The 27880-nt window shown below is 40.4% G+C and overlaps 1 protein-coding gene across 4 annotated transcripts; it reads left to right on the top strand.

Annotated features, from left to right (window-relative positions):
• Positions 1 to 179: 179 nt before the first annotated feature.
• cox11 (cytochrome c oxidase assembly homolog 11 (yeast)) lies at positions 180 to 19772 on the top strand. Of its 4 annotated transcripts, none has more exons than XM_045723327.2 (5): positions 180 to 305; positions 13267 to 13663; positions 14049 to 14204; positions 15047 to 15172; positions 19233 to 19772. In XM_045723327.2, the coding sequence occupies exons 2-5, from the start codon at positions 13331 to 13333 to the stop codon at positions 19431 to 19433; spliced, it is 816 nt and encodes a 271-aa protein (XP_045579283.1). In that variant the 5' UTR covers positions 180 to 305; positions 13267 to 13330; the 3' UTR covers positions 19434 to 19772. The 4 variants fall into 4 exon arrangements, with proteins under 4 accessions (XP_045579283.1, XP_014068585.1, XP_014068570.1 ...); XM_014213110.3 differs by lacking the exon at positions 180 to 305 and adding an exon at positions 1876 to 2002; XM_014213095.2 differs by lacking the exon at positions 180 to 305 and adding an exon at positions 8889 to 9037.
• Positions 19773 to 27880: the final 8108 nt, after the last annotated feature.

Below are 27880 nucleotides of genomic sequence, written 5' to 3'. Positions count from 1 at the left end.
AATCTAAGAAACACACACACACAGCCACAGCCACACACGACACACCCACATACTCATCTGAGCTGTACCTCTGTCCAATAAGCTATCATGGAGAGACAGATGGACTGAAAGGAGGGAGAACAGAAAAACAAATAGGTAAAACTACGCAACCATGCAATTAGGGAAAGAGAGATGGAATAAAAAAGTATGAAAAACAGAAAGGAAAAGAAAGACAGCAATGTTAAGCTGAGGTCCCTGTGGAGAGAGAGCCTAATGGGTAATACTAAACTACTCTAATTCCATGCGTCTCTGTCTACTACAGCTAGGTGAGTCATTTACTAGGAGTTGATTTTGACATAAAAAAATCCTCATCAAAATCCGTCTATTTAAGCCTATGGTTTAAACTAGAGATGTATCTGGTATTTTGTATGGGATGCATCTCAATCCACCACATGTCGGCCTTCTGCATTGGCGGTGGAAAGTGGCAGAGCTACAGGGCTGTTTGTCAGACTAGCAGACATCACGAAATAGGTCTTCTTACAAAAACATCTGTTTGGGATGAGACTCTCATAGACATGATGGTGTTCTCTGTTTTGCTCTATGACCCCCACAAGCGTCACAGGACTCTCTGAGGGTAACCCAGTACCAGTTTAACTGATGGAAGTATGGAAGTAGTTTTGTGACAACAAAAAAAAGGGGTTAAAAATGTGTCCAAAATGTTATTCTTTCCTGAACTTTAAAAACGGTTAAAAACCTTATTCATCATTATTTATTTTTTGATTGTCTTTTTTGCCATTTATGAATGTGTTTTTCAATGTATTTCTATGGGCTATAGTAGTAAAGGCCAAATTCAATATTTTATCCCATTTTTATGATAATTTTTTTTCAACCTACAGGCGTCCTAAAATTCCATATCAAATAGCTAAATGATGCATGGTACGGCCATCTTAAGACAATTCCATATATTCAACAAAAAAAAATGTTCTACCTACAGGCGTCCTAAAATTCAATATCAAATAGCTAAATGATCCATGGTACGCCCATCTTAAAACAATTCCATAAGTTATCTTAGTAGAACCCCCCCCCCCCCCCCCCCCCCCATGGAGGCGAATCAGATAAGTAGGTACTAAAGCCCAAACGAGTTTTGTCATGTTATGTTGTTAGTAGATGATCAAAAATGAAGATAGCCAGTTATCTAAGTGCACCGGGCCATGCAAAACAAACTGGTCCACTCGGATTTAGGATGGACCAACAATGCACGTTTTGCAGAAATTAATGATCAAATACCCATCGGATTAATGTCATTGTTTAGTTCAAAGTATGGCTTTATTTTGCTGAACTTCCTGATCTTTATTGGCCAATACAACTTGCAGGATATCATGGTAGCCAATGTTTGTGTCAGACGTTATACCTGTATTTACTGTTACTGCTGCTAGTAACGTTAGTACTCAGGTTAGCATGTGGCGAGCTAAAGCTACCATCGGCCAACAACAGAGTTTTAGCCAGTTTGGTTATAGATGTCCAATGTCTACTATGACGGTAAAGGTTTATCTTCATTTTGTGTAACAGTACGAGAAGATGCTGAACTGCTAATAAGTGATGTGTTTCAAGGCTGCTAGTGGTTAGCTAGTAGGAGTAAAGTCCAAATCACACAGTCAAAATTTGCATGCGAGAGTAGAGAGCGTCAATTCACACACTGCGTAGCATATGCCAACATAATTGTCTCGAGAATCCATAACAAACAGTTGTATTTGCTATGTAGCTCTTGTGAATTATTGATTGTTGTTGTTACTTTTGACTCAACATATATGTCCTACGGGAGCCACTGAACCTGCCTATTAAACTATTATGTTAGCTCACGAACGTGAGAAAAGTAGTGGCTAATATACCCGAGCAGTTTATAAATAATTTAGCTAGTCTCGTTCATTCTACATAACAGTATTCTCTCCTGAAATTAGAGTTCCTTAGAGTTTCCCAGCCATAGCCTGCCAGGGCTATATGCCTGTGATCGAAAACAACACAGGTAGGCATAACGTTATTGTTTTTAAATATGTATTGGCACTGGCAGTATTATTATTATCAACACTAAACAGACACTATAACTTAGACACTGTACAGCACAGGATATGGTCAGATGATAAATTGGCTTTATTCAGTGTGTCAAAATATTTATTCAAAAACAATGAGGACTCAGTATGATGTGGGTCTTTACCGTCTTATGTGGACAGTGGCTTCACTCCTGTCGTGTATTCACTCGTGTGATCTTCTCTTGATGTCACTTTTCCGAACGCTTTTCCAACATTACTTCAGTCAAATTCTGATAAAATAAAATAAAATATCCCAAAATACAAATGTAAAGTTTTACTTGTCGTATTGGGACTTTTAGTTGGAAGGTTGAAACCAATCAGAATGTTTAACAGCAAGCTAATTCTGCAATCTTCTCTTAAACAGTGATTAAACATGGGCAGTGTCAACCTGGTCTCAGAGCATTTGGTATTATTCTGTACGTAAATCCGATATACTCAATTTAGTATGGCATGTTATGTTTCGTACATTGGCGAAAATCTGATATCAACTTTGGAGGGGACAATTACATGAAATTTTCTCAAGAGCAATTCCTGAGGGGGACACCAAAAGTAGTGCTGTAACACATAGCCTACATTCTAATATGGTAAATGTATATTGAGGAACCAAAGAAATAAGGTGTTTGCCGTACTCTTAACTACCGGTACCCAAAACTACACAACTAATCACAACAGCAATACCATTGCCTTTAACAAATCTTAGTTCAGTCACCAGTTTAAGTTGAGAGTGGGGGTATCCATGGCATTTTCCAATTATGTTCCTATTTTACAAGTCAAAAAAATTTAGAACCTTTCATAATGTTGCCAAACAAAGACTCAACAAACTTACCTGAGACTCCCTGTCTCTGCCAGTCTGTCCCTGCATATCTGTCCCCAACTCTGCTGTCTGTGTGCCATCTGTTGCCTGCTCTGCCTAATGACATCATTGTGAAACATTTCCATTAGAATTTCATTTCTTTCTTATGAACATTTTATCAACTAGTCTTTGAGATATTAGGCTACTAGGGTTCTTACTATGCGTTTTGGTGTATTGAAAAATACTCTGATGTCCGTCTTTTATTTTTCTGCCATTTTTCTACCTGGCTGGCTACACACACACACAGTGTGTAGGTTATTTACAGTAGGAGATGGGCTTCTATCATCTTCAATCATTCTATTTGGGCTTCGATCTAAAAGGTAGCTAGCAAATGTGAAACGGATTAAAATGACAAGAGTTGACAGCTGTATGAGTTCACCATTTACACAACATATGCTGCAACCTTTTGTAATTTTAATAGTTTCTTTCATATTGGCTGGCTTCCAACAATAGCTGAATTTGCAAAGCTAGTGAGCACCAATTCAGTTTCAGTGGTGTTTGCTATAATCTTTGCTACCCGGGTTAAATAAAGGTGAAATAAAATAAATAAATAAAAGTTCACTTGCGACAATTTAGCTTTTGCAACGAGACCATTAAATATATTTAAGACAATGTTAGAAGAGAGTGTGGTTCTGTTCTGTTCAGTTTGGATTTCAGTTTATCGCTAACCTTATCACAGGGACTTTGAAGCACTAATTTACATCATCTGCATGCTGATTCCATCTTTGACGACGCCACATAAATGGAATAGGTACGCTAGCTTAATAGTTAATATTTGCGCGCTAGCTCTGCATATTCTGCTAGTGTGTGTGCGCGATTGACTGGATTAACCTCATGTCAGTTACGTGCATTGAGTGCCTTTCAGACAGTAGATACGACCTCTCTGTTACGGAGCAAGCTAAGGAACTGGCAGTGGATCAAACCATTGTGAGGCAAAGGGTGGGGGGGTTGCAATCTTTTGAAACTTAAAAACGCGCTATTAAGTGTCTATAATCAGCACAATTGCTTTCATTGCGTATTATTAATATTATTTAAATTACATAGTTATGTTTCAGTGATATATTGGGGGGGACAAATCATATTTTTCCCAGGATGGGGGGGGTCGTGTGTCCCCCGTCCCCCCCGGGATTTCCGCCCCTGGTTTCGTATGGTATGTATTAATTTGTGTATGTCCATTATCCATTTGTATATGTGACAAATTGCAATTCGTATGATATGTTACAAATTATGTGGCTAACGTTAGCTAGGCTAGAAGATAGGGTTAATGGTTAAGGTTAGGAGTTAGATAAGGGTTAGCTAATATGCTAAGTAGTTGCAATGGAGCTAAAAAGTAGTAAGTAGTCTGCAAATGAGCTAAAATGCTAAAGTTGTCCATGAGATTTGAACACAAAACCTTTGAGTTGCTATACATTTGCGTTATACACCAACCTATCCAACCCGACCAACCACCCTCCTTTGTTTAGGTAATCTTCTGTCTTATGTAACCGTACGAAACGTAACATATCATACCAATTGAGTGTCTCGGGTTACATTTACTATGTTACGTCTCGTCTATGAGACCAGTCTGGCAGTGTATATTTAACCGACAGAAAATTAATGGTGATGGACTGCGCTATTAGTATGCATAAGAGGCCTACAGTATTGAAGTGCTATTCTGAACAGTTTTAAATCAATGTACAGGTAACTGCCAAAATAATGAATACACCTGAGTAAATGAAGTGTTTGCTTCCACATAGGTGTGGTTCCTGAGTTAATTAGGAAATGAACTTCCCATCATGCTTAGGGTCATGTATAAAAATGCTGGGCAGCCCATTATTTTGGCTACCATGGCTATGCTCCCATAAGATGACAATGCCCCCATCCAAAGGGCACGAGTGGTCACAATGTAAACCATATGCCATTGCCATCACAGTTACCAGCTGTTCTGGCTCGTGGTGGCCCAACGTCCTATTAAGACACTTTATGTTGATGTTTCCTTTATTTTGACAGTTACCTGTAGCTATACTGTTTGGAATTGTTAAAGTGTGTAAAATCTATGTAGCCTAACAAAGGTTCTTAGGATAGGCCTAAGGCAGGGTCAAGACCTAATCTAGGCACTGCCGGTCACGGAAGTCACAACAATTAGGTTGTGTTGCATGCATCAACCAATGGTTGCGTACCACATCATCGACTGCGCCGTCGGGCACCAGATTGCTATAACACGATTTGGTAATGCTGCATTTGTGACAAAGTGGGAAGGTGGTATTCACCACATACGACTGTGAAGCATCCATTTGAACACCCCTCTAACTCGTAATTACTGGTGGGAAACTCGTCTATCATCCTTGAGCTCCAACATGCTGATCTCTGACGTCACCTACTAAGGAAATGGCCTCTAAAAGCATTTTCAAGCAGTTAAATGTAACAAAACATTCTTTATAAAAAAGCAATGTATTAATATAGTTTTTGAACACTATTATTTGTTTACAAGCATGATAGCTGTAATTTTAGTTTATGGTTGCCACAGTTTGTTGGCCATTAGCCAATCTGCATTTCTCAACGTGTTCAAAGCAGTGAATGCATCCAACTGGTGTTTACCGCTTCACACACTGTTAATTACTACCTTCCCACATGGTTATCAATGCAGCATTAGCTGATACGTAAAATACCTATCCAGGCGTTGTAAGATCTGGCATGCATCAGCAACGTCTGAGCAGGGGAACACGACCATCACTTACTTGGCTGGCTGTTGCTAAGTCCACAGCCAGCTGTGAATACTTACAGATCAATACATGCGCCATCATTTTGGAGCAAACAGGTGGCGGTCATAGCCTTATATAGACAACTCTAGTGCCCAAAAGCCTGTTTTAGCATGGGCAGTGCTATTGAGGACTTTCACAATTTTGAAGTAGTCAACTGGTTGGGACTTCCTTTGAGTTTAGGAATGATCACATAATTCCATCCAGGTCATCAGGAGTGATCAGGCAATGAATTATACTTGTGAGGAAACATTCCATAACTGCAGGTGGCAGTAAATTGCCAACCTTGGCTTTATACCTGTTCAAATAACACACTCCAAGTGGTAGTATGCACCCTTTCAGTTTGCTTACTAACTCATAGAAGTAGCAGAAGAATAAACTGTACTACTTCAAAATGAAGATGGCCTCATTGGTGCTGCCTATGTGCTCACAGAGGGCATAATGGGACAGATATAAAGAAGAGTCCTTGAAGGTTAGTGCTATCCGGGGTCCTTGGGATGTCCCTACCTTAACCCCTACCATAACTATTTTAAATGTCAACTTCAATGGGTAGGGAAGTCCTAAGGATCCCGGACTGCAAGGACCTTGACTATCTCTATGGTGGTGGTGCAGTCTCCTTCATACATGCACCCAATCAGAGCACACAAGCAATTAATTCAAATGGACCAATATGCTCGCAGTACAAAATCACATGATTACCCACCATTTTCTGCAATTCATGGAACCACCACCCTGTTACAGTTTAATAGCTGATTAACTATATCAAAGCTTATGGATATACTGACAAGACACATGTCGCTCCGCACTAACAATGGGAGTAGTCCACAAAGCGCACAGCGGACTGTCTAGCTCCAACTGCCTGTATTTAATGGAGAGAGATGTAGTGGTGTAAAGTACTAAAATAAAAATACTTTAAAGTACTACTTAAGTCTTTTTTTGGTATCTGCACTTTACTATTTATATTTTGACAACTTTTACTTCACTACATTCCTAAAGAAAATAATGTACTTTTTACTCCATACATTTTCCCCGACACCCAAAAGTACTCATTACATTTTGAATGCTTAACAGGACAGGAAAATGGTCCAATTCACACACTTATCGAGACAACACATGGTCATCCCTTCTGCCTCTGATCTGGCAGTCTCACTAAACACAAATGCATCTTTTGTAAATGATGTCTGAGTGTTGGAGTTTTCCTCTGGCTATCCATACATTTTAAAAACAAGAACATTGTGCTGCCTGCTTTGCTTAATAGAAGGAATTTGAAATGATTCATACTTCTACTACTTCTTGAATTTATTTTGGGCAACAGACATATACAACAAAATGCAAAATGTGGACCCAGAGGATATCACTTGTAAGTATTAATTAAAATATAATTTCCAAAGTGATCCTCTGGTAAAAACAATAACACATAATGATTAAAAGACAAGACAAAATTACACACAACCATAAATACATTCATTTATATTGTCATCCTAAAAAGTGTCACTATGCACTGCACTTCTCCCTAACCTTAAAAATCAAACATATTCATTTCACATTAAAACAATTTATTAATTGTACATCATACGATCCTTCAAATAAATACACCTGACCAGCACAAGGGGCAGTGGAGTGGTTTCCCTTACGTAAACAACCATGTCCAAATGAAAAACTTAAGTATATTTAGAACCAAATACTTTTTCCACCACTGGAGAGATGCTATGCTACTGGCCTCATTCCATGAATATGCATATCCATCTCGAGATCAATATAAACTTCAATATAAAGTGGGGGTTTTTCAAAGTTGCCCGGGATGTCACGTCTACTACTTAAATCAGTTCATCATAAGCATTACAAAACGTATATTTAATCAAATAAACCTCACGTAGCATATAAGACATTCATTTTTTTGTTGACGAAATTCGGTCGACACTCTCTCATTGACCTGCATAGAAAAAAATCCTTGCTTGGTGGGCGAAACAACTAAAAAACGCCACCTGCTGGAGGGAGTCAGATTTTCAGCCGAATTGGGCTTCTCTCTTCAGCTCTCATTGCATTCAAGTCAAGTCAACTTCCCACACGTTTTCTCTGAATACATTTTCTGCAAACAAAAGCGATACAGATTTAGTATTTAAGGGCTATTCCAATAATTATAATTGTGAATGTGTGTTAACATGCAAGTTGTGAATGCGGGTGAAGACTCAAGTTGCCTACTACAGTAGATGGCGAAGGAGAAATTTAGACCATCTAATGTAGCTTTTGATACTATTACCTGTGTTGAATACATTTCCTCTATGTATAATCATATTTGGAATTTGGGTGTACTAATTGGCTAAATTATCGTGTGTTAAATAGCTAATTATTTGTCAAGAAAGGTTAAGGCAAAGGGAATAAAAAGGAGAAAAGTGGAACATGTTTTGAGTGAATATGGAGTGGTGGATCACACAGAACTTTTGGAAGATCTACAGAAGGAAATTGAACATGACGAGAGTGAGGGTGAATTAACTGCGGTGGCAGCTGCGGTGAAGACCGCTGACATTTGAGCCTCACCTTGATGATGACAAAGATATTCCTGGCCCAGTGAGAGTGAGATTTTTTGCCTTATGGATCTGATTCCTAGATGTGAGAAGTGTGCAGGAAGACATGAGTCAAAGAAATGTCGTATCGGTGGAAAAAGTTGTGTGTGTGTAAACTGTAGGGGTACACATGGTGCTGGAGATCAGAGGTGTCCAATGAGAGAACGGCAGTATGAGGTTGCCAGGATCAGAGTAGTGCACAAAAGTGTCCTATGCTGAAGTAGTAAAGAGAGTAGTAGAGGAAGATGGGTCCAGGGTGAGGGTTCTTAAGAGGATCCCTATGAGTAGGCCGAGGCCAATAGAGTGATCGGAATAACCTGTGCTTTGGTAAGGTTGTTTTTGTTTGGGGCTCATGGCCATGGTTGTCAAGTACCGCAGGAATGACACAGAAATCAGAGAGGATAGATGTGGTGGCAGCTGCAGAGAAGTACTTGGGTGTACAAGATTATACTGCTGAAGAGTTACAAGATGTTTTGAACAGGATCAGATGGGGCCAAAGTAATGGAATAGTGTTGAGGTTTTAATGGGTGCAGGGTTAGTTGGTAAGGCAATTCTTTTTGTATTTGTATTTTTTTCACAAACTGTAATGAATTCATACTGTACTACAGATTAGTAGGCTGATACACAGCCAATACAGTAGGTGGCGGTATGCACCTAAAATATTTGAAGACATAGAAGAGCTGACGGAGAAATAGCACTGCCCGGAACCTATGATTATGATCCTCGTATCAAGGGGGGACGTTAAACCGCTGGACCATGCTTTTCGTATGTTTTGTAATGTACAATCCAAGGGTGTGTGACAGCTGAATTTACTTGGTGAGTTATTAACACTACCTATAGTATTAACTTTGGGCAGTATCAACGCGACCTTGGCAGTATGAGCAGTTACAATTTATATGTAGTTTGTAGCTACCAAAGCAATTTACCCGTAGCTAGCTACATTAGCCTGCGCATGTTTACTAATGAATAATTGTTTCCTATGGAATTTTTATAAACGAACAGTAGTTAGCTAGTATTTTATCTTGTGTAGCTAAATTAGCGAGATAATATTAAGGGTTTTCTCAATGTTCTATCACATCGGCAGTATTGAGAATATTCTGGCCAACCATGTCTCTGTCCCTTTTTTTTTTTTCACAGCTCAATGGGTAACGTTAACTTTACTGTTATGTCTTGTTAGTTAGCAGATTGTAACCGGCCAGTGATGCTCCATTACCCTTACATGATAAGTACCGTTTGGCGTAGTTCAGAATTTTCGACCAACCTTAACTTTGGGATAACTTCGTTCTCGATTCGGCCAAACACGTATCTTCTAACATGTATTTCCGTTTCCAGTTGCAGGTTTTTCTTTTGAATTTAGAAAATGCTTCGTTATTAAATATGTACTATACAGAAATCGCTCCGCCATTTCCTGGTTGTTAAAATGTGAATAGTACCCATAATTTCAGTTTGTGACAGCAAGAAAGTACTGTATAGTGTAGGGAATCATTTTACCATCTAAACCGCTGTGAAATATATTTTCCATAACCAAAAACGCAGTGGCGTAAAGTACTTAAGTAAAAATACTTTAAAATACTACTTAAGTCGTTTTTTGTGGGGGTATCTGTACTTTACTATTTATATTTTTGACAACTTTTACTTTACTACATTCATAAAGAAAATTATGTACTTTTTACTCCATACATTTTCCCTGACACCCACAAGTACTTGTTACATTTTGAATGCTTAGGACAGGAAAATTGTGTAATTCGCGCACTTTAATTCGTGCAGGTTACTTTTACTTGAGTCATTTTCTTTTTTTAAGTTATCTTTTACGGCTAAAGTTTTGTATTTTCAGCTCTTTGAAGCTGGTGTACCAAACAAAGTAAAACACGCAAAAACAAAAGTTACGAATGGGAAGTATAGAAGTAATGCACATGGAACAGATATACCGCTTCTTAGACTTGCTTTCAATGAGAATGACAGATCTATAATGCACATTTGTATGTGAATATGGCTGGGTCGCCCAAAAACGTACACATTGCAGCTTTAAAGAAATCAATGTTTTGTTCCGTGAACTAATCCAACCTTGTGCTCCACCATCTTGTCTATTTTAACTCTTCTCTCATTGATCGAGACAGTTGTGTCATGACATGCTGCGCTTTGGTGACCCACCTGTCTCAATCATTGGGCTAGTTTTAGTGGCTAGTTTTAGTGGTGAATGCAACAGACTGTTGATGACACAGGGGGGTGTTGGTACCTTAATTGGGGAGAACGGGCTTGTGGTAATGACTGGAAATACATCAAACACAGCTATTCCATTTGCTCCATTCCAGCCATTATTGAGCTGTTCTCCCCTCAGCAGCCTCCTGTGGTTGATGAAAGTCGAGGAGTGAAGTCGGGGGAGGTGTATCTGCAACAGCCGAAAGTCAGACACTGATGTGGTTTTCCATCCGCAAGGTTCAGTGCAACATGACAGTGTTTATAAAAGTTGTTCTCTCCAACCCCCATATCACACACTCACAAACTGAAAATGTGTGTCTATTGTACATAAATTGATGAGAGAGCATTATATTAAATTCATTTGTACATATCCACTGTATACATGAATTGCGGCAGAGTTGGTTCCTGTTTGTCACGTCTTTGGTCATGTTCGCATCAAAAACACCTTAATGATTGATTGACAATTGAGCCTCCCACAATGCAGGCGATGAATGGAACACACTTTAAAAGGCCGACTTGACAAAAATGAAAAGCTTGAACGCCCAATGAAAGAAGATATAAATAGCTTCAATGTACATTTATAAATAGGCAAGATGGCAGCGTACACATTGTTGGATTACCGTGTGGCTCAGTTGGTAGAGCATGGTGTTTGCAACACCAGGGTTGTGGGTTCGATTCCCACGGGGGACCAGTACGAAAAAATTAAAATTAAAAAAAACATGTATGCATTCACTACTGTAAGTCGCTCTGGATAAGAGCGTCTGCTAAATGACTAAAATGTAAATGTATTACTTCATGGAGCAAAAAAACAAACATTTATTTTAATAACTGAGCATTTTCTAAATTCAAACAAACCACCTGCAACTGGACACTGATATTTTAGAAGATATGTTTGGGCGAGTCGAGAACGAAGATAGTATCGCCAACTTAAGCTTTGTGGAAAATTCTGTGCTACGCCAAACAGTACTTATCCTGTAAGGGCTAATGGAGCATCACATTAGCTAGCAGATTGCAACAGGCTAATGTCTTACTAGCTAGCGAAGGGTTTTGCTTCCTTGCGTTACCAAATATGTTTTATAAAGTCAGGTTTTATCTGTGTTTTTACCAGTGACAGGTTATTGTAGTGCAGTGAACCGGCATTAGCTACAGTTGAAGTCCGAAGTTTACATACACCTTAGCCAAATACATTTAAACTCAGTTTTTCACAATTCCTGACATTTAATCCTTGTAAAAATTCCCTGTCTTAGGTCAGTTTGGATCACCACTTTATTTTAAGAATGTGAAATGTCAGAATAATAGTAGTGATTTATTTCAGCTTTCATTTCTTTCATCACATTCCCAGTGGGTCAGAAGTTTACATGCACTCAATTAGTATTTGGTAACATTGCCTATAAATTGTTCAACTTGGGTCAAATGTTTCGGGTAGCCTTCCACAAGCTTCCCACAATAAGTTGGGTGACTTTTGGCCCATTCCTCCTGACAGAGCTGGTGTAACTGAGTCAGGTTTGCAGGCCTCCTTGCTCGCACATGCTTTTTCAGTTGAGGTCAGGGCTTTGTGATGGCCACTCCAATACCTTGACTTTGTTGTCCTTAAGTCATTTTTCCACAACTTTGGAAGTATGCTTGGAGTCATTGTCCATTTGGAAGACCCATTTGCGACCAAGCTTTAACTTCCTGACTGATGTCTTGATGTTGCTTCAGTATATCCACATAATTTTCCTCCCTCATGATGCCATCTATTTTGTGAAGTGCACCAGTCCCTCCTGCAGCAAAGCACCCCCACAACATGATGCTGCCACCCCTGTGCTTCACGGTTGGGATGGTGTTCTTTGGCTTGCAAGCCTCCACCTTTTTTCTCCAAACATAACGATGGTCATTATGGCCAAACAGTTCTATTTTTGTTTCATCAGACCAGAGGACATTTCTCCATGTGCAGTTGCAAACCGTAGTCTGGCTTTTTTTATGGCGGTTTTGGAGCAGTGGCTTCTTCCTTGTTGAGCGGCCTTTCAGGTTATGTCGATGTAGGACTCGTTTTACTGTGGATATAGATACTTTTGTAGCTGTTTCCTCCAGCATCTTCACAAGGTCCTTTGCTGTTGTTCTGGGATTGATTTGCACTTTTCGCAGCAAAGCACGTACATCTCTAGGAGACAGAACGTGTCTCCTTCCTGAGTGGTATGACAGCTGTGTGGTCCCATGGTGTTTATACTTGCATGCTATTGTTTGTAGAGATGAACGTGGTACCTTCAGGCATTTGGAAATTGCTCCCAAGGATGAACCAGACTTGTGGAGGTCTACAATTTTTTTCCCCTGAGGTCTTGGCTGGTTTCTTTACATTTTCCCATGATGTCAAGCAGAGGTACTGAGTTTGAAGTTAGGCCTTGAAATACATCCACAGGTACACCTCCAATTGACTCAAATGATGTCAATTAGCCTATCAGAAGCTTATAAAGCAATGACATTTTATGGAATTTTCCAAGCTGTTTAAAAGCACAGTCAACTTAGTGTATGTAAACTTCTGACCCACTGGAATTGTGATACTGTGAATTATAAGTGAAATAATCTTTCTATAAACATGTCATGCACAAAGTAGATGTCCTAACCGACTTGCCAAAACTATAGTTTGTTAACAAGAAATGTGTGGAGTGGTTGAAAATCAAGTTTTAATGACTCTAACCTAAGTGTAAACTTCCGACTTCAACTGTAGCTAGACTGGTTGTTATGCCTTAACACTGCTGAAGTGGTGCTGTCAGTTTAGTCAAATCTATCCCTGAACCTATCAGTAATCAACATGAAGTTCTAGTTAGTTCAGAAACATTCACACATTTTAATGTTTTCACACCCAGTTGAACCCAGATAGGAGCAGCACCTGACTCGACTGAAGCTTGAACTTATAAACCCACTGCAGTCATGCTACTCCCCATCCTTGTCCGTGAGTCCCTATGCTGCTCAAAGAACTCTGTCTTACTGACATCCTCAAACATACAGACCTGTATCAGGGGTCTTCAGGGCGAGGGAGCCAGGGGCTTCCACAGCTATGCCCAGTGGTTCCTCTGTAGGAGGGTCCCCTCACGCCTCAACACCCAAATACGGGGGGTCAAGAGTCGTAAGAGCCAGACCAAGCAGCAGGAGGATGAGTGGAGGAAGAGGAACAAGACGGTGCTGACGTATATCGTTGCTGCAGGGGTGGGGATGATCGGCATGTCCTACGCTGCTGTACCCCTCTACAGACTCTACTGCCAGGTAGGAACAGAACCATATATTTACAGTGTATGGACATTAAGGTTTCTGCATTATGTATTTACATGACACTGTAATTCAAAATGGCATCCATGTTAAACTATATGGCTCTGGGACGGGTAGGAGAGCAGAGATAGACCCAGAGAGACATACAATGTTTCATATAGTAGTACTGCCACTTGAAGATTTTTAATGTATTATTTGAGATTTTGTTTGTGGAGGTAGATATAGTAACACATCGCAAATTGTTGGTTTGCTTACAAGTCATTATAGAAGCCTTCATGAAATCTGGAGCTAAGTATTACAAGAAGACCTGAAAATAGTGGGTGAAAGATGGATGGATTAATTAGATAGCTGAGTGTCTCATCTGTTGTGTGTCTGTCTCTAGGCGTCCGGTCTGGGTGGGACGGCGGTGGCAGGTCACGATGCAGAGCAGGTGGAGACAATGACGCCGGTGATGGACCGCATCATCAAGATCACCTTCAACGCTGACACACACGCCAGCATGCAGTGGAACTTCCGGCCGCAGCAGTCTGAGATATACGTAAGACATACTTAAAATAGTGCTCAATCGCTCTCCCTCCACACACACACCCAGTAAGGAGGATACATTAGAAGACTGACATTAAAACCATTACTTTTAGCAGAAAACATATCCTTATTGTGTGTTACAATAGAGGTGTTTTGTGTGTTTTAGTTATCTTTATTATTATTATTATTTTTATTATTATTATGTTTTTTGAACAGGGACAATGAACAACAAAACATAACTTTCAGTACACTTGAGAAAAGATGCGTTGTACCAGATTTAGCCAACAGCTAATATCCATCAGCAGTCCCCGGGCAGGTGAACATTTAAACAGCTAATATCCATCAGCAGTCCCCGGGCAGGTGAACATTTAAACAGCTAATATCCATCAGCAGTCCCCGGGCAGGTGAACATTTAAACAGCTAATATCCATCAGCAGTCCCCGGGCAGGTGAACATTTAAACAGCTAATATCCATCAGCAGTCCCCGGGCAGGTGAACATTTAAACAGCTAATATCCATCAGCAGTCCCCGGGCAGGTGAACATTTAAACAGCTAATATCCATCAGCAGTCCCCGGGCAGGTGAACATTTAAACAGCTAATATCCATCAGCAGTCCCCGGGCAGGTGAACATTTAAACAAGAAAAACATTATATATGGACATATAGATACGTTTCCACAATGAAGTCAAGACATTGGTCACGTGTGTGTGTGTGTGTGTGTGTGTGTGTGTGTGTGTGTGTGTGTGTGTGTGTGTGTGTGTGTGTGTGTGTGTGTGTGTGTGTGTGTGTGTTACAATAGGTATTTTATTGTGTGTGTTACAATAGAGGTATCTTATTGCGTATGTTGTGTTCCAGGTGGTTCCAGGAGAGACTGCCCTGGCCTTCTACAGAGCCAAGAACCCCACAGACAAACCTGTTATTGGGATCTCCACCTACAACGTAGTGCCCTTTGAGGCTGGACAGTACTTCAACAAGATACAGGTACTAATGAACATGTAGTCCATGACATTTATTTTATTGAAAAAATATATATATTTATATTTCACCTTTATTTAACCAGGTAGGCTAGTCGAGAACAGGTTCTCATTTACAACTGCGACCTGGCCAAGCTAAAGCAAAGCAGTTCGACACATACAACAACACAGTTACACATGGAATAAACAAACATACAGTCAATAATGCAGTAGAAAAAGTCTATATACAGTGTGTGCAAATGAGGTAAGATAAGGGAGGTAAGGCAATAAATAGGCCATGGTGGCGAAGTAATTACAATATACCAATTAAACACTGGAGTGAACCGATGTGCAGAAGATGAATGTGCAAGTAGAGATACTGGGGTGCAAAGGAGCAAGATAAATAAATACAGTATTGGAATGAGGTAGTTGGATGGGCTATGTACAGGTGCAGTGATCTGTGAGCTGCTCTGATCGCTGGTGCTTAAAGCTAGTGAGGGAGATATGAGTCTCCAGCTTCAGTGATTTTTGCAGTTTGTTCCAGTCATTGGCAGCAGAGAACTGGAAGGAAAGGCGGCCAAAGGGAGAATTGGCTTTGGGGTTGACCAGGGAGATATACCTGCTGGAGTGCGTGCTATGGGTGGGTGCTGCTTTGGTGACCAGTGAGTTGAGATAAGGCGAGGCTTTACCTAGCAAAGACTTGTAGATGACCTGGAGCCAGTGGGTTTGGCGACGAGTATGAAGCGAGGGCCAGGCAACGAGAGAGTACAGGGCGCAGTGGTGGGTAGTATATGGGGCTTTGGTGACAAAACGGATGGCACTGTGATAGAGTGTTGGAGGCTATTTTGTAGATGACATCGTCGAGGATCGGTAGGATGGTCAGTTTTACGAGGGTATGTTTGGCAGCATGAGTGAAGGGTGCTTTGTTGCGAAATAGGAAGCCGATTCTAGATTTCATTTTGGATTGGAGATGCTTAATGTGAGTCTGGAAGGAGAGTTTACAGTCTAACCAGACACCTAGGTATTTGTAGTTGTCCACATATTCTAAGTCAGAACCGTCCAGAGTAGTGATGCTGGACGGGCGGGCAGGTGCAGGCAGTGATTGGTTGAAGAGCATGCATTTAGTTTTACTTGCATTTAGGAGCAGTTGGAGGCCACGGAAGGAGAGTTGTATGGCATTGATGCTCGTCTGGAGGTTAGTTAACAGTGTCCAAAGAAGGGCCAGAAGTATACAGAATGGTGTCATCTGCGTAGAGGTGGATCAGAGAATCACCAGCAGCAAGAGCGACATCATTGATGTATACAGGGAAGAGAGTCAGCCCGAGAATTGAACCCTGTGGCACCCCCATAGAGACTGCCAGAGGTCCGGACAACAGGCCCTCCAATTTGATACACTGAACTCTATCAGAGAAGTAGTTGGTGAACCAGGCGAGGCAGTCATTTGAGAAACCAAGGCTGTTGAGTCTGCCGATAAGAATGTGGTGATTGACAGTCGAAAGCCTTGGCCAGGTCAATGAATACGGCTGCACAGTAATGTCTCTTATCGATGGCGGTTATGATATCGTTTAGGACCTTGAGCGTGGCTGAGGTGCACCCATGACCAGCTCAGAAACCAGATTGCATAGCGGAGAAGGTACGGTGGGATGAAATAGTCGGTAATCTGTTTGTTAACTTGGCTTTCGAAGACCTTAGAAAGACAGGGTAGGATAGATATAGGTCTGTAACAGTTTGGGTCTAGGGGAGGATCGCGACAGCTTTCCAATCTTTGGGAATCTCAGACGATACGAAAGAAAGGTTGAACAGGCTAGTAATAGGGTTGCAACAATTTCGGCAGATAATTTTAGAAAGAGAGGGTCCAGATTGTCTAGCCCAGCTGATTTGTAGGGGTCCAGATTTTGCAGCTCTTTCAGAACATCAGCTATGTGGGTGAAGGAGAAATGGGGGACGCTTGGGCGAGTTGCTGTGGGGGGTGCAGGGCAGTTGACTGGGGTAGCCAGGTGGAAAGCATGGCCAGCCGTAGAAAAATGCTTATTACAATTCTCAATTATAGTGGATTTATCGGTGGTGACAATGTTTCCTAGCCTCAGTGCAGTGGGCAGCTGGGAGGAGGTGCTCTTATTCTCCATGGACATTAGTGTTCCAGAACTTTTTGGAATTAGTGCTACAGGATGCAAATTTCTGTTTGAAAAAGCTAGCCTTAGCTTTCTTAACTGCCTGTGTATATTGGTTCCTAACTTCCCTGAAAAGTTGCATATCACGGGGGCTATTCGATGCTAATGCAGAACGCCACAGGATGTTTTTGTGCTGGTCAAGGGTAGTCAGTTCTGGAGAGAACCAAGGGCTATATCTGTTCCTGGTTCTACATTTTTTGAATGGGGCATGCTTATTTAAAATGGTGAGGAAGGCACTTTTTAAAGAATAACCAGGCATCCTCTACTGAGGGGATGAGGTCAATATCCTTCCAGGATACCCGGGCCAGGCTGATTTGAAAGGCCTGCTCGCTGAAGTGTTTTTGGGAGCGTTTGACTGTGATGAGGGGTGGTCATTTGACCGCGGACCCATTACGGATGCAGGCAATGAGGCAGTGATCGCTGAGATCTTGGTTGAAAACAGCAGAGGTGTATTTGGAGGGCGAGTTGGTTAGGGTGATATCTATGAGGGTGCCCGTGTTTACGGATTTGGGGTTGTACCTGGTAGGTTCATTGATAATTTGTATGAGATTGAGGGCATCAAGCTTAGATTGTAGGATGGCTGGGGTGTTAAGCATGTCCCAGTTTAGGTCACCTAGCAGCATGAGCTCTGAAGATAGATGGGGGGCAATCAATTCACATATGCTGTCCAGGGCACAGCTGGGGGCAGAGGGTGGTCTATAGCAAGCGGCAACGGTGAGAGACGCGTTTCTGGAAAGGTGGATTTTTAAAAGTAGAAGCTTGAATTGTTTGGGTACAGACCTGGATAGTAAGACAGAACTTTGCAGGCTGTCTCTGCAGTAGATTGCAATTCCGCCCCCTTTAGCAGTTCTATCTTGTCGGAAATGTGTACCAAACTGTTGAGGTATTGTGCCAGTCTGTTAAGAGGGATCAAATTCATATGCAGGACCAATGTACAGTATGTGTGTTGAGTTGCCTTATGACATTGTTTGACAGAGTCACTACATTTACATTGTAGTCATTTATCAGATTGTCTTTTCCTGGGCGACTTACAGGAGCAATTGGGCTTAAGTGTCTTGCTCGAGCATATCAACAGATTTTTCACTTAGTCGTCTTGGGGATTCGAACCAGCGACCTTTCGGTTACTGGCCCAATGCTTTTAACCACTAGGCTACTTGCCGCCAGTACTAGGACTATTTGCTCTAAATTACTTATTTGGAGGAAGAAATGTTGATTAAGTAAAGTATCTCCTCGCATACTAGTCTGTCATGAAAAATAGTCTGTCAGGCATTGACGAGCCTTGCATTGCCAGACATCACGTAAACGGCTGGGGGCAAAGCCGGACATTGACATGCATATTTATTTAACTAGGCAAGTCAGTTAAGAACAAATTCTTATTTTCAATGACGGCCTAGGAACATTGGGTTAACTGCCTTGTTCAGGGGCAGAACGACAGATTTGTACCTTGTCAGCTCGGGGATTCAAACTTGCAACCTTTCGGTTACTAGTCCAATGCTCTAACCACTAGGCTATCCTGCCGCCTCATATTGAGCCTGTGTCTGATTTTTACACACTTGTGTTGAGTTATTATCACCAATGGCAATCAGTGTAGATCAGGCTAGCTGAACTATACGGAATTCACCAAAAGTAAAATTCAAAGCAAGAACAAACTTGCATTTTTTTCTCCATGTGCATCTCTTCATTGATCTTCAGTCTGCAATACTTTTTTGGGGTAAGCACTGCAGCTCACATCTGTGTTGTAGTACTCGAGACAGGTCTCACTTTAGGTGGTCTTGAACACAACTCTGGCTCACATACAGCTTCATCTACATTATTTAGTTTGTTGTGGGGACTCCTGACCTAAATTGAACCTCTGATATTTACCTCCATATCGAGTCTCTCTGATGTTTAACATGCGTATCTCTTCTCCCCTCCCAGTGTTTCTGTTTTGAGGAGCAGCGGTTGAACCCTAAAGAGGAAGTGGACATGCCCGTGTTCTTTTACATCGACCCTGAGTTTGACGAGGACCCGCGTATGGCCCGTGTCGACACCATCACCCTCTCATACACCTTCTTCGAGGCCAAGGAGGGACAGAAACTACCCCTCCCCGGATATAGTCCGATTTCCCTACACAGCTGAAGATTGGCCACATACTATTTACTGTTCTCCTCAGAGCTGCTGAGTTAGGCCAATATATACAGGCATTCAATCCATAGATTGGATTTAGTGCTGAGACACATTTCGTCACTACAGGATGTTACAGAAAATGTTAAGGTGTGTGTATTAGAGACAGATGATTGCTGTAATATCAGTCATCCATCCCTGAATCAGAGAATGCAAAGATAATATACAAAAATGATCATGTACAGAGAAGGGGTTATGTAAAAATGTTGTCCATGTGATGAATAGTTAACTTATCAAGTGTCTTTAAGACTGTACAGTGTTCTTCAATCAAATAAATTAAGATTTGAGCTTTGAGGACTAATCAGACTGTTCTATTCCTCCCCCCCATTTAAGGGTCAATTTATCCCTCTGAACTTTGCAAATGCCTTGTGTGTTTGTATTGCTGCAAATTCACCACTAGAGGTCATCACTAATCATGGAAGCGTATACCTGCCGAATGATACATCAATATCATGTTTGCCATTTATTTTCCCATTTACCTGCTCTTAATCGGTGACAATTCATACAGGAATAATCGGTGTATAAAATAGTTTTTTTTAAAAACACATAGGGTACCATTTTATTTTTTTACACCTGCTTGATGATCCTAAACTCCTCCTGTGTTTTGATCTCTGTAGCCACCTATGATTTTCAACCCTGGATGAGAAACAAGAGAGAAGTAAGGGTAACACTTTACACTACCGGTCAAAAGTTTTAGAACACCTACTCATTCAAGGGTTTTTCTTTATTTTTACTATTTTCTACATCATGTAGTAACCAAAAAAGTGTTAAACTCAATTTAAACAGCACCTCCAGCCTTTCACTGATCTCTTCAAGTTTGCTGGAGAGATCGACCATCTGCTTCTCAACCTTAGCCCTGGCATCACGCTCAGCCTCAATTTCCTCCTCCAGTTCCCCAATACGGGCCTAGAACAGGGGGCAGGAGCAGGGGGGGAAGAATACTACAATACAGTAAAAAGCACCATCTTTACAATGTTAAGAAGCATAAGCAAGAAGCACCGTCTTTCAAGCCACTGAGCCATCAGAAGCCACCAGGAAAAATGTGTGCTACCTGAAGAAATGTCAGTTTTTTTTCAGGAAATTATTCAGGTGTGCTTTCCTGTACTTGAGTTTAGATCCCGTACTGTACCTTGAGTTACTTGATCTCTTTCTGGAGCTGAGCTCCCAGAGACTGCTCATCCTCAATCTTGCTGTGGCCTTGGTCAGAATATTGGCTTTGTCCTTCTCTCCTTGCCAGTCATCCAGTGTCTGCTTGTAGGACTCTTGGAAGGCTTTCTTCTCCTTGGTCAGCTTGGCAGCACTCTGTCAGGTGTTTGGAACAATATACTTTTCAAACACAACCAATTTCCACAGTTGGCTCTTTGGTACTTTTGTAGATTTGACCCATTTTATACATAGAAATTGACAATGTAGGTCTTTAACCAAACACAGACCTCCTTTGGGATTTCACATTAGAAAATCACCAGCAGACGGAGTCAAATACATTTTGGTGGTGCTCATAACATTTATCATAACTTTGATATACTTGTAGAATATATTGTTCCAAACAACAGCTAAATCAAGAAGGGTACTTTTGAGATATTAACATTTGTAATGTTTAATACATTAATGTGAATTTTATTATTTCAGAATGTTGACATACTCCATATTTGAGAGCAAACTATAAGGAGTATAATGACAGCAAAAGTTGGCTGTATCATGTATGGTTTACAGATCATAAGGTCTTACATGGGGTTGTGGAAAGGGGTCTAAAATGTCCACTTTCATCATGATTAAAAATAGTTTGTGATTCAAATGTAAAAAGCATGTCAAACATCCTTCCTCCCAATTAAGTTACTATGTCAGAATTGCCAGAACAATCTGACATACCAAAAATATTTTTGGCCTAAGCTGGTGTGGAATTGCTTAATAATAAGGCTGGGCAGATCTGGTTCCACCTCAGAGTATGGTTGTGGATAGCTGGAGGAGACCTGCTGAAAGGATATGCAAATCTAATTTTATTGCCCACATACACATGGTTAGCAGATGTTAATGCAAGTGTAGCGAAATGCTTGTGCTTCTAGTTCTGGCCGTGCAGTAATATATAACAAGTGATCTAACAATTTCACAACAACTACCTTATACACACAAGTGTAAAGGAATGAATAAGAATGTGTACATATAAATATATGGCCGAACGGCATAGGCAAGATGCAGTAGATGGTATAGAGTACAGTATATACATATGAGATGAGTAATGTAGGGTATGTAAACATTATATAAAGTGACATTGTTTAAAGCGACTAGTGATACATTTATTACATCCAATTTTTTATTAAGTTAATTAAGTGGCTAGAGATTTGAGTCAGTATGTTGGCAGCAGCCACTCAATGTTAGTGATGGCTGTTTAACAGTCTGATGGCCTTGAGATAGAAGCTGTTTTTCAGTCTCTCGGTCCCAGTTTTGATGCACCTGTACTGACCTCGCCTTCTGGCTGACAGCGGGGTGAACAGGCAGTGGCTCAGGTGGTTGTTGTCCTTGGTGATCTTTTTGGCCTTCCTGTGACATCGGGTGGTGTAGGTGTCCTGGAGGGCAGGTAGTTTGCGCCGGGTGATGCGTTGTGCAGACCTCACTACCCTCTGGAGAGCCTTACGGTTGTGGTCAGAGCAGTTGCCGTACCAGGCGGTGATACAGCCCGACAGGATGCTCTCGATTGTGCATCTGTAATAGTTTGTGATTGTTTTTGGTGACAAGACAAATTTCTTCAGCCTCCTGAGGTTGAAGAGGCGCTGTTGATGTGTACGCCGAGGAACTTAAAACTTTCCACCTTCTCCACTACTGTCCCGTTGATGTGGATAGGGGGGTGCTCCCTCTGCTGTTTCCTAAAGTCCACGATTATCTCCTTTGTTTTGTTGATGTTGAGTGTGAGGTTATTTTCCTGACACCACACTTCCTGACACCACACACTAGTTGTGCAACCTCTGACTAACTATTGCATGGGGCATATCTCTAGTCTAGCAATAGATACTGTTGTTTTGGCTGTATGGCATCATTGAATGAGATTGCCAATAGTTAGCTAAGATATATCAGTTAGCTAACAATTTACAGTAACATCAGTTCATTTTTAAGTCAATACACTATCATTGTTGGGCTTAAAAGGTGACAGGCAAAGGTATACAACAGCTAATCACATCATAAAATGATTTGCAAAAATATTGTGGTCAGGAAGGATCTGATTTAGTAGGGTGTCCAATAAAGAACGCATATTTTGGCCAATGCGTAAAATAATATAGTAATTGTGTAGATACTCCTCTAATAAAACAAATGGTCCAAATCCTATGTTTCTATCATCATGCATTCAAACATTATTGGAGTTATTTACCCGTGTGGGGATGGCCAAGATTAGGGTGACGAAATCAATGGATCACCATTGAACTCGTCATCTTTCTTGAATCCGGAGGACATAAAACAATATAGGGGTAAAATAGATATCGATTTTGAGACATGACTTGTAGTATTTTCATATTTGACTATACGCTTTTCACGTTATACATTTGATCCAGCTATTCCAGTCCTGAAAAAATCCGGTGCCGGGATTTTGAAGTAATTTTCACTTTTCACTTGTGCTGCACAGTGAGACCAAAGGTACAGTATTTATAACTAACCCAAGATAGTTCATCTGTGTCGTTTACAGTTGGAGCAAATTAATGAAGCATAGTGGGCAGAACAAGCAAGGAGGTGGGCAAAGCCAAGCAAGAGCTAGCAAGATCCCATTGGCGTATTTTAGCATGTATTTGCATATTTCCGTTAGGGAACGCCTGCTCTGTGAAGATCAATTCGATCTTGCACTGCTTCTAAACTATGCACTTTTTTACTTTGGTAAATCGTCAAGTCTATAAAACTTTGTGCAATGTGTTCGTAAGATATTTTAGTTTGGGGAACATAAAATGTGATCAGATGTTTCATCGATGAGAAATTATCAGAACGTAAACCCAGTTTCACCTAGTTCCATCCTCTCTCACTACCATATTTGGTGGTGAGAAAACGTTCTAAACGGATGCTTCTGTTTTATAGCCCCTGTGATGTGTCTGAGTTACCCTTTCTGTCTGTGGTGAGACCCTTCGGTGGCCAATCTGATTTATGCTACAGAATAAGCTACTTAGCTAGCTATCAAACACATTTGGGTTAGTTAACATTCGCTAGCTAGCTAACCAGTGAAATTTAGCAGAAAGGGTCTAGTTATATGGTAGCATTTAGCTAACCAGGATTACCATAGCTGTATAATTTTCATGTGGTAGTTAGCCACGTTTTGGTTAGTTAGTTAGCTGCCTGTAGCATCAATGGCTGTCTAACTAGTTAGCAAGCTAACTATTGTTTACTTATTGGAAAACTATAGCTAGATATTTCTGTTAAGTTTATTAGCTAGCCAACTAACTAGCTAACATTAATTTGACATGTGTTGTATCATCCAATAATTTCTTAACTCAAAATTTAAGCTAGCTAGTATTGGCTGTTTTGAACTGCAGCCTAATTACATTGGGAATTAATTGGCTATAACTAGTCTTTCTTTTTGCCTAGTAATGATGTCATTCTTGCGTTCTATGGTCAGAAAATGACATCTTCACCAAAAAGTAGAAAAGCCTAAATTAGCATTATTAAGTGTTATATTTTTATGGAGACATTTGCCTGTTACCTAGAAATTGAGAAATCGTACCTTGGCACTGTATAAGCGTTTAACCCCACCTACATGTGAACATTGACATGTCAAGTTGTTTTTTGGTTTACATGCAACAGCAAAAAACGAGATAAAAAATAAAAACTACATTTATCCCCTATCTTGATTTTTGCATATAAACCAAAAAACAACTTGATATTTCAATTTTCACATGTGGGTGGGGTTAAATGTGGAATGCCTGTCACTGGCCAAATACACAGCCAACACTTCCGGTCCCTCCAAAATAGCAGTTCACCTTTTTAATTATATTAATCTACTATCTATTAATTAATCTATTAATGCCAAGATCAGGTGATATTTGTCCATTTCTATTTTAGATTTAAGCAAACATCTGGAGAAATTAACGCATATTAATCAATCACAGACCAATATTGTGGAGAGATTGGCTACAGATGGGAGTTTGGACTGTGTCTGATTTGTTTAAAGATTGTTAAATGATGGATCTGAATAACTTGAAGGATAAGACCAGCTCGACCAACCATTTTAGAATCATTCTGATTGTATAGGCAGTCAAGTCGGAGATAGAACAACTACATTTAAACAGGATTTGAACAATTTATAAATGATTTCCATTCCAAAAACCACCTGCTATTGAGGGTGTATAAATTCTTAAACAAAAAAAACAAGGGGACTACATCTTCCCTTAAAGTGATGCTACAGAGGTTTTATATAATTTTTGCCAGTAGTTTGGAAAATAGCCCTCACGAGCCAAAACTGGTCCCCGAAATTGGTGTACAATTGTGTACTACATCATCCAGTTCGTATGACATGTAACGCCCTGCAAAAAAAAATGTAAATCCTGAAATTCTTATGTTACAAATTCGAATTAGTACAATTCAATTTCCTTAAGGGAAAAATGAGGTAAATATTTGAAGATTAATATACAAGAAATTGAATGGGAAAAACAATTTTAGAAAGGGCAGAGTCCAAAACACAAATGGTTTAGTATAATATAATGAATAGATCTTACTGGACTCCCTCTAAAATTCACCGGCAGCAAATGTTGGCGATGTAAATCAGATGACGCTGGCCTTGTTCATATCACCATTGGCCTCATGGTGAAATCCCTGAGCCATGTTTGGACTCACCTTGTGCTGTGGTCACTTGAACAGGAAGGTGGCGCGGCAAGTCCATCGTGGGCAAATTTTGCCATCAAACTTTGTCATCAAAGTCTGGCATTCTCTGGATTTATGAACAGTGAAAAAAACAAGGTTGAATGATGACTTTAGTGATCTTTAGGTCGGACCTCTAGAAAGAGGCCCGAGTTCCCAACTTGGAATTCCGAGTTGGATGACCGTTAAAAACATATTTTCCCGGTCAGAGCTAGATTTTTCAGAGTTCCTTGTCTTGAACTCACTGAAGTCTGAGATTTCCCAGTTCCAAGTTTCCAGTTGTTTTGAAAGCGGCAGAAGTCATGCTGAGTTGACAGCATGGCCAATGTTGAATGTTTATCCTTTTTAGCTTGGAAAAGAGACCCTTAAACCCAGACTTGTACCACACACCCACTCCACTGAATAGCAGGCTAGTGATTGTTTTGCAGTGCTTGCAGTAAGCCACTGATTCCTTCCAAACCACACATTGTTGAATTTGTGATTTCCAACTTGTTGTGTAATGTTTATATCCAATGGCCAATTAGCACCGATACATTTTATCTATAATTTCTCTTCATATGAAAAGGATTTGTCAGTAGATTGTCGACTTGATTCATGATGATGACTGCTAGCTAAGATTTTGAAAGTATAATGTCCAATCAAAGCTACTGTAGATATCACGTGATTTGACATCATTTTATCTGTGGCCAATGACCTTGAGCCTTCTTGGATGGGCACTTCTAATGTAACTCTTTGGCACCACCCAAGGGGCTTGAATTTTTTTAGCTCTCCCCGTAGATTTTGTGGTGACGTAGTGTCCCCATAAGTGACAGAACACTGAGCCAATCACGGCGCAACTGGAGAACATTACCAACCCCTACGCTCCGTATTTTCTGCTGGCTGCCCCACCACCACAGAAAGCACTAAGCTAGGCTGAAACACTTCCATTTTGGAGCTGCCTTACTCAAGAAAGCAAAAAAGAGACCATGTTTGTATGCAGCTTAATTAAGTCAATTATATACATATTTTTTACATTGTTTGCAAACTGATATGGGACACGTATTAATGCCAAAATAACATGCAAAACAGGCCCCCCAAAAAATGAAGGGTCGCCACAGGACTTACCATAACAAAGGGGTTGAATACTTATTGACTCAAGATATTTCAGCTTTAAATGTTGTATTAATGTAGAAAATGTTATACAAACAAAATTCCACTTTGACATTATGGGGTATTGTGTGTAGATCAGTGACACAAAATCTCAATGTTATAAATTCAGGCTGTAACACAACAAAATGTGGAGAAAGTCATGGGGTGTGAATACATTCTGTATTACATTCTGTAAGGCACTGTATATGAAAAACAAAAACGTACACGTATCCATCCGAACTTTGCATCTAGAATGTTGCAAATGTATTATGTGTACTACCGACAATACACCACCCGAGGGCAGTAGATTAACCGTAATCATTGCTGGTAGACGCACTCAAAAACTGTGGGGCACTAATGAACTCGGGTAGTGGACGATATTATCTGATGTAATATGAGCAAAGAAAAAAATTACCACTCAAATAAAAGCAATGAACAGAACATTTAAGAAATTCTGTCAAATTTAAGTCGCATCTTATTTTCTTTAAATTATCTAAATTTCACTATACATTCAGTAAAATAGGCTACCAGCAATGTTTTATTATCATGTACATTATGTCCCATACCATTGATGTTGTAGGCTAATAACGAATTTGTAATTAGGGTACAAAATATGTCCATGTCCGTATTCATTCCTCGAATCCATCCATAGTCTGGTGCCTGGTGTGCAATTACGCAATGGCCACAGTGGAGTTGGAACTGGCGCCAGAAGGCAGCTCCTCTCTTATTGTTACATAACCCATCTGATCAACAGACCCGCGGCATCCATCCACTACACTGTGTAAACAATATTGTACTGCTGCGCAATGCAATGTTTACTCACTGATGAATGTAGGCTACACTGCAGTCTCGTTTTGTTTTAGAATACCTCCATCATTGTATGATAGCCTATTTACAGGACAAGAGCAGCATAATATGTTGTATTCCTATTGAGCAGTAGATGACATGTAAACAGCCCTTCATTAATAATGGTGCAGTTGTATTGTTCTTGAATCATGTACTGTATGGGCTATGTAGCCTATTGTCTCATACTGTTTTTCTTAGGGAAAACATAATCCATTAAATTAGGTAATACTATTATTGATCACGTTTAATCCGATTTTTCATTATAATTCCCTTATCAAAATTATTGTAACTGTTTTTCTCGGTTATGTGCTGTTTTTTTGGAGCGTGGCTGACTGCGCCAATGTAGTCTGAATAGAATAGCCTAATGTCCCTAAATCCTCCGAGGTGTTCTGTGCTACGTCAGAAATCAGAAATCGTGCCCAGCCAAAACAACAACAAACACAAACCGAGCCATGCTGTCCGTTGCCAAGCCAGCGGCTGCTGCGGACATCTGCAAACACTGACCCGGAATCAGTTCAAACAGCCATCATCCTATCCCTTCCTACCGGATTAAAATCACTAACACTGATCTCAAATCAGTGGTAGGGTGAATTCCAGCCCAA

Source organism: Salmo salar, chromosome 01 (assembly GCF_965601325.2).
Source record: "Salmo salar chromosome 01, fSalSal1, whole genome shotgun sequence".
Taxonomy (NCBI): domain Eukaryota; kingdom Metazoa; phylum Chordata; class Actinopteri; order Salmoniformes; family Salmonidae; genus Salmo; species Salmo salar.
This window is presented reverse-complemented; position numbering and strand designations above follow the sequence as displayed.